Consider the following 12,499-nt stretch of genomic DNA (forward strand, 5'->3'; position numbering starts at 1 on the left):
GGTTTTAATGTATCTAATAGGATGTGAGTCTTTAATGTGTAGAGACTTAAGGGTAATTTCTACTTCTATGATGGACTGAAATAGGAATCCAAAAGGTAACAGGAATATTATCTATAAATAGAGTTATGGTCCCCAGATCACATGTATTTTTTCTTATTATCGTATTTTCTAGTACCACAAAATAACTCTTTTCTGATATCCCATCATCATACCAGAGAGAATAGCAAATACATGTTGACCTAGAGGGCTCTCTCAAGAGAATAACAAATACGTGTTGACCTGGAAGGTCACTCCAAAATCTCTAGGGATTCAAGTACCAGTTTGTCAATATAAATTCACGTACACTTCTGCAATTTTGCTGTTGATTTATTTCTTAATAATTGTCATAAAGATTTTGAGTTTAATAGGTGATGGTTTTCACCAAAGGTTAATATAAACTACCACCTAACAAACCAACCCTTTATGGGTGACAAGTAATATCTGAGTCTTAATCAATAGTGATATTGACTTCATGATGAATAAGTTGCATTGTTCGTAATCATTATTAATGAGGCATAGCCGAAGGAATAAAACGATACATTTGTGATGTTAAGTGGATGTTTAAGTGGGATAAGTAATAATTTATCCTCATGGCTATTACGAAATTAACTAAAGTGAAGAGTGGGGAGAAAAGCTCCACCAAGATTTAAAGATTCAACGACTTTTTTCATCGAGATCTGAAAGTAAGATATATTTTTAAAAAAAAAAATCAAGAAATTAAGGTAGTTTGGAGCCACAACTCTTTTTCCAAATCCCAATAGTACTCCCCAAAACTCATTTATAAATAATATATTTGTCTCCCTAATTGGTTGATTCTGAGTTCTAGTCCTGTCCGATTTAGAAAACAATTCCGCTAATTCAGTCGACATCGGACATATAATTGAAGTTTTAATAATATTTTCTGATGAAGGAAAGATTGGTAACAGAAGAAAATAACCCAATCAGAGAAATGGAAAACGAAAGTGCCTAATAGATTACATTTTTGAGTTAAGTGTTTTGAATGATGGCAATAGTTAAATTTTACAAAAGTTTTGACTGTAGTATTTCAGTGGATAGCAGCTTTCGTTAATTTTATTATCAACTTGTGCTTTTAAGTTCCATCCTCATTGTAATCAAAAAGTTCTATCATTATTGAATTTCTATGGCTATCGCGTGTAATCTTTTCCTAGATTATGCATGTAAGCTTTGATGAAGACCTGTGTTGGATTACAATCTTATTGCACTTAAGAGGTAGGATGTTTAGCTCTGAAAAAAAGGGGTTTTTCTAAATGTGTCTATTAATTGGACACTCATTAATACATATCAGTTCCATCTAATTTATCATATATATACATATACTAACAATTAAGATCATTTCTTGTATATATACACTTTTCCTAATTAATCTTACCTTTCCAAAAATCTAATGAGATATATTATTTGCACTTCATTTTTTGTTATTTGCACTCCCACCATTTATTTTATCATATGGTCTAATAAATTAAAAGTACATAATTAAAATAATAATGGGAGTGTAATTAACAAAAATAAGAGTGCAAATAACATTTCACATCTTAATGGGCACTTGTTAGACAAACTTTAAAAAAAAAAAACTAAGGATGTTTCTAATTCGTGTCCAAGAGGGAGGTATTAGTATACTTAAATCAAATGACCTAAGGTACCGTTTAAATTCACACACTTACATTAATCACTTCCTCAAATTTAGACACTTCTCTAATTTTTTTTTTGGTCAAAAACGGCAACATATCATTCAACAAACCAGGTTACACATCCTGGAGCAACTGCTCCTCAACGTCTGCTTGAGCACTATCAAGCAACCAAACTGGAAAACAAGCTTTCCAATCAACAACAGACCCTACATTTAGAGTAAATTTTGCTAACTTATGGCTAACAAAGTTGAACTCCCTTCGAACAAAGGAGAAACAACATTCCTCAAAGTTATGTTTTAGCAGCTTAATATCCTGCAGAATTGTGGATATAACCACATCATTCGACTCCTTCTGTATTTTATCTATTACAGCCTTACAATCTGATTCTATAATGATTCTATCCCATCTTTCCAAAGCAGCTTTAACCATTGCAGTTCTGATTGCCAGTGCCTCCTCGAGTATTGGAACTGAACATGTAAAGGAAGGACAAGCCCATGTAGCCACCAGCTTCCCCTTCCAGTCTCTAGCCACAATACCCCAACCAGCTTTACTTCTCTGCTGATTCAAGGCAGCATCAGTATTCAGCTTGATCCACCCTTCACCAGGAGTAGCCCAACTTTCTTGCTTCCCTTCCTTTTCACTTAGCTCCCTCTCATCCTCCCTTCCCACGCCCTGGATCTCTTGATACTCCAGCCATTCTGTTAATGCTTTATGTACTACTACCCCTGGACCTCTACCCTTCCCTTTGAAATTTATCTCGTTCCTATCCTTCCAGATTTGCCATAGCAGGTTGACTGTGAAAGTAATGTGCTCCTCCCCCTTTTGCCTGACTGTTGCCTCCACCAACTCAGACCACCACAACCAAAACTTCCCTCTCAAACTTTCCAAACCATTCCACTGGATTGGAGCCATTTTCCAAATAGCTTCTGCATGACTACATAGGAACAACATATGTTCAGTCGACTCTGAGGAGACCTCACAGCATTTACATAATGGATCGCCTTGCATGCTCCTAGCCTTGATGTTTGCATTGACTGGCAGAATACCCGTCATGCATTTCCAGATAAAATGTTTTAGTTTATGCTTCATATTAAGTTGCCATAAAACCTTCCAACCCCTTGCATTTACCTCATTCCTACTACCAGATTCCTCATGACTATTTCTCACCTTTCTTTCTATCCTCCTCTCCTGGACAAACCTATAACCAGACTTGACAGTGTACTCCCCATTAGCAGAATATGCCCAGAAGAGTCTATCCTTGGTATCCTGCAGGCTCAAGGGAATCTGCTGGATCCTTTCCCTATCTTCCTTCACAAACACCCTTTCCAGCACCTCCTCATTCCAACTCCTATTTTTTATCGACTCACTAACTCTACACAATCCCAAACCTAAAACCCGCTGTGTACTCACCATCCCCCCAGCCACCCCAGGGATCCATCTATCTTTCCAAATATCTATAGACTTCCCATCTCCCACTCTCTTCCACACCCCCTCTTCCAGCAGTGACCTTGCACTCAAAATACTTTTCCAACACCATGAATCAGTATGTCTTCCCTTTCTCTTCCAGATTGAGGTGCCTTTGAAGTATTTGGCTTTAAGTAACTTACTGACTAGAAAATTTGGACGAGTGAGTATCCTCCATAACTGCTTGGCCAGGAGTGCCAGATTGAAATTTTCTAAATCTCTAAAACCCAATCCCCCATTCTGTTTAACCTCAGATAGCTTGTCCCAGCCTAACCAATGCATCTTCCTCTCCTCACCCCTACTTCCCCACAAAAACTTTGTCATCTCTCTCCCAATACCCCTACAAAGTTGCTTTGGAAGCCTGCAACATGACATCACATATGCTGGAAGAGCCATGACCACAGATTTCAGTAGCACTTCTTTGCCAGCCATACTGAGCAACTTCTCTTTCCAACCTGATATTCTACTAACTACCTTTTCCTTAACAAAGTTAAACACTTGTGTTTTTTATTTGCCAATAACCAAAGGTAGACCCAAATACCTGCTCTGTCTGACCTCCTTCATCCCTCTCACTCTCTCAAGCACCTTCAACCTCTCCCCTACTGGAACATTCTTACTGAAAAAAATTGATGATTTCTCAGTATTAATGAGTTGGCCTAAAGCAGCACCATATTTCCTTAGAACCTCCATCAACTGCATTGCCTGCTCCTCCTTTGCCTTACAGAATATTAATGAATCATCTGCAAAAAAGAGGTGACAAAGACTAGGACCACCAGAAGACAATTGGAGATCAGTTAGCCGTCCCTGTTTGACAGCTTGATTGAGCAAAGCTGAGAAACCTTCAGCACAAATAAGGAACAAGAAAGGAGACAAGGGATCTCCCTGTCTTAGCCCCCTAGATGGCTTGATAAACCCCTTCTTCTCTCCATTAACATTGACTGCATAGGACACACTAGAAATACACTCCATAATCCAACCCACCCACTTTTTACAGAACCCCATCCTCAACATAAGTTTTTCTAGAAAGATCCACTCAACCTTATCATAGGCTTTAGACATATCTAATTTGATTACCATAAATCTTTCCTTACCAGATCTTTTGTTATTCAGGAAATGAATACATTCATGAGCCACAAGTATGTTATCCAAAATTTGTCTACCAGGTACAAAATGTGACAGTCCCACCTTCCCCTAAGGCGAACCAAAGGGTTCGGCGGACCGCCTGCCCAACTCTCGCCAGGACTCGATCACTCTATTCAGATAAAATAAGACAATCTCGAGGAAAAGTAAAACAAAACCAATTCCCAAACTTGAAACGCTTACTTACATTCATTTCTATTTCAAAAGTAATACAATCCCAAATGTACAAAAGATTTAGGTTCCCAATATTTCCAATCCTAACCAAGCACTAGAGCGAGTACAATTGCAAAAGATAACTTCAAAAGGATTAGGCTATGCTATTCTATACAAGTCTCTCGCCCTTGCTCGCATCCCCTGTAAGGAAAACAAAACTAATGAAATGAGTTAAAAACCCAGTGAGGTCTTGTACGCATAATCAAAGTAATTAAACAAGACATTAATCAGATAATAACAAGTCATTCAGAAAACATTCTCAATATAAAGTAATGATAACACATTCATTAAAAGGATACATGTTCACGTGGAGCCCTTTATTCATTCATTTCACCAATCATTCCCTTATTCTTTCAACATTAAAAATAATTTCATTTGTAAGTGAAAATCCCTTTATTATTCCGGCCATTCATTCGTTCATTCATTTTATTCACCCTCTACTGGACACTGGCCAGTCTCCACCAAACTTCGTGGTCATACTCGAGTATACCAAACGTTAACCCAGGGTCACCAAATCGCCCGACCGAATCCGCTTCTGGCTCGAGTCGACCGGCAACGAAGGGCAAGGGTCCAATTCAGCCAAAAGTCTTACATTCATGCGCAAGTAGCACTTAATCATTCATTCATTGAAAACTTCATATTCACTTAGGTCGAGTGCGATAAAGTACACACTCGCCTAGCAAAATTCATTTTGGCAATCATTAAAAACATTCAACATTTAATCAAATATTCACAAATTGTCACAAGTCACAATAACCCACATAGACATAGGAAAACATAATGTACGAAGAACACTCACCTATTTACGCAAAATAACGTCCAAGGTAACCCTCCGGGTAAAACCCTCAATCACCGATGAACCCTAATAGTAATCAAAAGAATACATTATTTTTCAACCATAAAAAACCTAAGTGATTCAAAGAGAATCCAAATACGTACTAGTGCAATATATAACTATGAGTTTTAGAATGAAAAGAGTATATTTAGATTAAAAGACATGAGTAACTAAGAATTTTCCCAAATCAAACACAAAACCATACTAAAAGGTCTTTAGAAAATTTCATCGAAAAACGAGTGAACAGTGCCACGTCAGAATACTGGTTATGGACTGTGGGATTACATTGAGAAGTTTTCAATTCCCTGGGAATCCTCAGCAGTGAGGATACCTTTGAAGTATTAGACAATTTCTGTGCCAGTCTCCTCCTCATCCTTGCACCAATTCCCATCCCTTTCTAGAGAAGACCAATTCTATTCCTTTTCCTCCTTCCAGCCACACATGCATGAAAGAATTTGGTATTCTTGTCTCCTTCCACTAACCATTTCTGTCTTACTTTTTTACTCCAATAGACCTCTTCATCCTTATAAGCTGCAGCTAGTTTCTTTTTCAGCAATGCCAATTTCACCCCCTTTCCACTCATATTACTCTCCCTTATCTCATTCATCTCTTTTTTTTTATCTGCAAGATGATTTTCCCATAATTGCTCACCTTCTACTTGTTCCATCTCAGTAAGGCCACTCTACATTGCTTGATTTTAAATTGGAATCTAAAAAATCTGGATCCTATACAGCTATTGTTTCAAGCTGACTTAACTATATTCCCCACCTCCTTATATTGAAGCCAATTCATATCAAACACAAACCTCTTCTTCCACCTCTTCCCCATTGCAGGTTTTGTGTCTACCAACAACATGGAATGGTCAGAAGCTTCTGTCTCTAGATGCCTACACCTTGCATTCCTAAAGTTATTACACCAACCCCCAGATCCTAGTACTTTATCTAAATGTTCTCTGATCTCTCCTTCATTATCCCATCTGTTACTCCATGTCCAAGGTTTTCCCTCATAACCAATGTCCACAAGTTCATTAGTATTAATGAAATCTCTGAAGCTTTTGAAACTGATATCAGCTCTTTCTCTTCCACCCCACTTTTCACCATTAGAAACCATATCATTCATATCTCCCATAATGGCCCAAGCCCCACCCCATAACTGACTCCTTCTTGTGATCACATCCCATTGTGCCTTCCTAACACTATCATCTGGACTAGCATAAATACACACACACCACCATTCCAAATTAGTATCCCTATCAACAATCAATAATTCTATAGTGAAACTGGTGAACAGTACCTTCCTAACAGTCACCTCATCCTTCCACGTCACTGCTAGACCCCCAACCATACCCACAGGATCCACAAGAAAAAGGTTATCAAACTTAATTTTTTGCTTAACACAATTTAGGACACTTTTTTTGTTTTTTATTTCTGACAGAAAGACTAAAGAAGGGAAGTGGAGTAATACAGCCTCCTTGAGAAGGGGAACTGTCAAGGGGCTTCCCACACCTCGACAGTTCCACACCAGAGCTCTCATTGAAACTTGGGAGCCCTATTTAGGGAGGGCTCCACCATCTCAGAAATTTCCATAAAACATTCCTCCTGAACAGACCTCCTGTTCCTCTTCCAGTCATTGCCCTCCTCACTTACACTGTCACTGCCTCCAGTACTCTCATCACCTTTCCTCTTTCCTGATTCCACCCTTAATATCCTATTGGACACATCTCTCAGAGGTTCCCTTCTCCCCGAACCTTGCACTACCCTCTTCCACCCCCTACAGTTCCTCTCCTTACCCTTTTCTGTTGCCTGATAATTTGCTCTCAGCCTCCCACACCTAATCTCCCCTTTGTCTGTTACCTCCATACTGACTTCCTTCACTTCAACTGCTATAAGTTGTTCCAACCCCTTCCCTGTCTCACTATCCATCCACCCTTGGTCATACATCACCCCCTCTGAACTTTGTTCTAACCCTCTTTCTTCAGCCGTCCCCTCCTCTATTCCCTGAACCTTCTCTACTGTAATGACTTCCCTCTTAACTAGCTCCCTTACCCCCAAATCACCACTTCCTTGTACCTCCTTCTCTTTCTTCCCTTCACTATCCTCAGTATCCTACACATTTTCCTTTCCCTTATTCCCCCTCCTCAATCCCATAGTACCTACTATTGTCCCTACAGTGACCTCCTCCACTTCATGGAAGTCCTCAGTATATTTCAGGAATAAATTTGGACGTCCAGTATGATTACTATGACGTGGAGTGGAGTCATTGTAGGTATTATTCCCTGGATTTCGGTCTTTCTCACTACTACCCTTCTTATTAGGGCTCCTAGGAAAACTTGCCCTAAGCCAGTTACCATATTGTTGTTCCCCTTTCATAGCCAAGCCTTTCAAACCACAGTTCTTCTCAGAGTGACCTATAATAATCCCACAACAAAAGCAAAAATTCGAACATTTTTTATAACGAAACTCTACCCATCTCAGCTTGCCATTAGACTTAACCGTAGTACTTCTAGGGAGAGGCTTAGTCAGATCAAATTCCATAAGTACTTTCATATGTTTCCCCTCCTTACCTCCTCCTGGAGGAATGATCACCTCAAGAAGTTCACTAAAAATTCCCCCTACCTTCCTGCCTACCTCTTTAGTCATCCAGTGGAGGGGAAGGTTCCATACCTGTACCCATATCCTCCCCTTATCAAATGCTTCCAAATCATCCTCAATACCCTCCCTCCATTTTAGAAGTATTAACGGCTGTCCATCATAGATCCACGGTCTCCCATTCAAAGCTCGTTCCAGATCTGATTTCTGAGCAAATGAAAATTGAAATAGGTTTGTCTGGATCTCCGTTACCTTCAGGTTTTTTGGATGGAGCCACATATTCTCCGCGAAGCTCCTAACTGCATTCGTATTCACTTTCTTCTCCCCCCAAACTTTCCCCATCAGACTCAGACTACATTCCTCCACACCTTTTATAAACTCCTCCTCTTCCAGCCACACCCCCTCTTTCTCTGAGTTTGAGAGAGAGAACCTCCTCATCACCTCCTCCAGAGTATCCATCCTGCGCAGAAACACAGTCCCCTACCACTTCGAACTAGCCGCACTTACCTCAATTGAGCAGGAAGGAGCTGCAACTCTATGCTTCCCCACCAAGTACCTACACCACAAATCAAACAGAAAAACTACAAGAAAACAGACACCTGACTCAACAATTGAAGAAATAACCTGGCTCAAACTGAAGAACGCTAAGAAAGCATTCATTCCTGCATAATTTTAGATCTAGCTCAGAGTTCATCCCCGGCTCCCAAAATAGAAATTTCAAAATTAGATCTAAACTGGCGCCAATCTATAATAGGAAATACTTGAACCAGAAGGTTACTGAAAATGGAAACATGAATGAAATTGACTAATAGCTAAATCGGGACAAGTGAAATTCTCGTAAAAGGAACTAGAAAGTAACAACCACCCATTACGGGGGAGAGAGCTCTCTTTAGAGAGAGAAAGGACTCTCAAAGAGAGAGACGTTTACAATGTTCTCTAAAACACAAATAGTTCAAAGAAGTTAATTAGACACTTTTCTAATTGAACTTCACTTTTTTCAAAAAGTAATTAATACTATTCATCCCATTCAGTGTCTATTAGACATCTTTTTTTTATGATAAAGAAGATTTTATTGCTAAATTTTGCTAAAAATCTCTCAATGCGAATTGCTTTGACAAATGTAAGAGGAGAATTTCACAGAGATTCAACGGAGTTAGATATTTTATAGCAAACTGCGCTAAAATAAGTCTTATAAGGAATAGTTAAAGTGATGAAAGAATTGATATTTAAAAGCCGAAATGAGACCAGTTTAAATATCATTCAGTACCCAAGCCTACATATTATAGTTCTAACGTACAGTTGGGGCTGGCAATGCACTACTGAACTTCTTTTTATTCGCATGAAAAACAACTTTTTATAATTCAACAATTTGCTTACAATGACGCAAGTTTGAGAAAGAAAGTAACCAAGTATGCATGGAAGATAAATAATAAAAATGATTGGAAAAAGAGAAGAGGGGTATCACAAGAAAAAAAAATGAACTTTGATGATCGTTTCAAAGTTCAAACCCTTCTTATAAAATTCCATAGTGACCAAGGAGCAAGGTGATAATCAGGAGGTCACAAAAGAGTAAGCTCATTTCTTTTTTCGCTTCTTTTAACTAAGTTCCACTTCTCTTGTCTTTTTTATTTTCCCTCTATTATCTTATCAGTCATCACTTAGCAAGATATAGTTAAACCCTTTTGTGAAATTGTATAGAATCAATACTTCCCGCCATGCCTAGAAAAATCAGCCCAGGGAGATTTTAGAGCAGTTGCCTTTAGTGTACATGTAACTTCCATTCCTAGTTCAATTTCAGGGGAAAAATCTGCATGACATGCATTTTTGTTTATATACATTATTTGACAACAAAAAACAATTTTATGTGTTTGCTCACAAAATCTTATAATGTATACATGAACGGTTATAACCACACTCGGAGTGCTCGGCTCAAGTTCAAGCGAAGGTTAAGAAAGTGTAAAACTCGATGAGTTCAAATATACTTATTAGGAATTCAACTTGAGCTCGAGCATGGTGCTACCTAAATCAAACTATTTCTCAATTTTTGTAGAAATGGGAGAGAGCCCAGGAACAATAGCTTCTCCAAGTTAATGCACTAGGATTGCAAACAAATCAATATCGAGTTCGAACCTGCCAAGTTGAGCTATCAAACTCGAATTGAGTATAGAGAAACTTAACTTGTTAATTGACGAGTCGACTAGAATATATGTGTGTATATATATTATTTTAATAATAAAATTACATATATATTCTAATATTTTTTTATTATTTAGTAAGGAATATGACTATTTTAATCATTTTTTAAAATAAAATAATTTGTATTTTATTTTTTTAAGATCAAGTATGCTTGAACTTGTGTTCGACTAGGTTCGAATTTGAGGTCGAGTTCGAGTTTTACACTGAGAATTCGTCGAATTTGAGTTAGAATTCGATCTTGACAAAATTAAATTGAGACTTAATTCGATTAGATTAAAACTCGATTCAACTACATTTGTTTATGGTCCTATTTCACAACAACTAATGTGAGTATAGTATGATTACACAGTGATTTTGAAAATTATAGATTTCACCCTCAAAACTTCCCTCAAATAATCATTATCCGGCGAAACTCCTTCATCATGATCAGCTATGTTTGTTGCCTAATATCAAATCGCTGTCTTCTCTGATTCATGGGATTGACAATGGGTACTGTTTTTGAAAGCCTAATTGAGAAGTTATAGTGTACCAAATATGTAACACACTAAAGAAGGAACTCTATGCTTAGGGTGATAAACAATTAACAATACTAATAAAAATGTAGCCAATTTGAACCAGTATCGGATCCACTTCTTGTGGTGTGCCCTAAGGGCACCAAATATAATGCTCTTTTGCAAAAACTGGTCATATTCTATGCCCACAGGGCGACTTAAATTATTAATAAGTGCAATTATTCGTTTTGAACCTTTATGAGAATAACCCCAACAAAGACAAAAAAGTAAAATAAAATAAAAGAGTAAAACCTGGTCCAATCTTTTAACTTAAATGACCAATAATTTTGCCAAAAAGGAAAACAAGATTAAATTGGCATTTCTAACTAAGATGTGACATTGTTATAAGACAATTTGCAATTTGCTCCACAAATTCTTTGTTCTGTCCAACCATTACTAATTCTTAGTGCATTAAGTTTAGATTCTTGATATCTTACCCCATAAAGTAGTAATTAAAAAAATGCATAGTACTTAGACTGATACAAGAGCCAAAAGGGTAGAGAAGTTCCCTGTTTCGTCACTTTTTGCCTACAGTCTTGCTCACTTCCAGAACACTGAAAACAACCCCCACTCAACTCCTTACTGTAAATTGGTAGGTTGAATATGAATCTCTACCCACTCGAAGCTTCAGAAATGTTCTATATTTTTCTTCTCTTTTTTGGATATCATATAATTAATCTTATGAACACTGCATTAATAACCCCCACTCAACTCCTTACTGTAAATTGGTAGGTTGAATATAAATCTCTACCCACCCGAAGCTTCAGAAATGTTCTATATTTTTCTTCTGTTTTTTGGATACTCATATAATTAATTTTAGGGCAAATTATCCGGTTGGCCATTAAACTTTTGCCATCGTTCAATTTTGGTCACTCAACTATTAAAAGTCTGGTTTTGACCATTGAAATATATAAAGTTAAGACGCGAGGCCATTCTGTTATATTTGGCCGTTAAGTTTACCAATATGTCTGTTTGCACGATTTTCAAGATAAAAGTTAGGGTCAATTTAGGAAGTTCAACATCTTCTCTCAAAAATTGTTCCTCTTCCTCCTCCCCTCCTCAAATCTTCGTCAGACCCTTTTCATCCACCGCAGGCATCAAGACCAAACCCAGAACCTCCCCTCAAGCAACCCAATCTCCCTGCTGCCCGTCCCCAAATTCTCCATTCGCTAAACTTCCTTCCTCCAGTCCCTTCACCAGCGGCACCTCCGCTTCAAGCCGTACATTTTTGTTCCAATTTATTTCTAAGGAAAAAGAAATTGTTCATGCAGAATTTTCCGAGCACATGTATTTCAGTCGATCCATCCAATCATGTCTGCAGAAGTACAACAAAAGAGATCAGTTCAGGGTACACTCCAATTCATGTAAAATGGAAAGCCAGTTCTGGGTTCATTCAGTCCTATTCAACAAAACCACTGATAGAAATTTGAGGGTCCAGGTCCAATCCTGTCCAAAGTCCAGGTTCAAATCCAAAATTAGGGTTCCACATTTTTTACTCCGAAAATTAGGGTTTCGATTTCTCAACTTGAGGGAACATCGTTAACCCTTCAAATTAAGATTCACTCCTCTTTACCAACAACTTAAAGCAAGTCAGATTCTTCTTCTTTTTTCTTTTCATTTAGTCTTCTAAAAAAATGTTAAAATTTTATGGTTCCTTTAGTCCTCAGTGTACTAAAGAGAGAGACAGAGGTGAGAGCAGAGAGCAGAAAGCTGAGCTGAGTATTGAGTAATTATTGCCTGAGTATTGAGTAATTATTGCCAGCTTCTGGCAGGTGGCAGGTTCTTTGTTCAATACCTTATTTTCCCTGAGACAAGTGGCGTGCA

At 37.9% G+C, this 12,499-nt stretch overlaps 1 protein-coding gene across 1 annotated transcript; it reads right to left on the reverse strand.

The window, feature by feature from the left end:
• Positions 1-6,081: 6,081 nt before the first annotated feature.
• Positions 6,082-6,873, reverse strand: LOC140015253 (uncharacterized). The gene has a single exon (XM_072067178.1). The coding sequence runs from the start codon at positions 6,871-6,873 to the stop codon at positions 6,082-6,084; it is 792 nt and encodes a 263-aa protein (XP_071923279.1).
• Positions 6,874-12,499: the final 5,626 nt, after the last annotated feature.

This window comes from Coffea arabica, chromosome 10e, assembly GCF_036785885.1.
Source record: "Coffea arabica cultivar ET-39 chromosome 10e, Coffea Arabica ET-39 HiFi, whole genome shotgun sequence".
Taxonomy (NCBI): Eukaryota; Viridiplantae; Streptophyta; class Magnoliopsida; order Gentianales; family Rubiaceae; genus Coffea; species Coffea arabica.

What these genes read in the sequence shown, in the direction of transcription:
- LOC140015253 (XM_072067178.1), bottom strand. Translation starts at nt 6,873, where the DNA reads ATGAGAGCTCTGGTGTGGAACTGTCGAGGTGTGGGAAGCCCCTTGACA.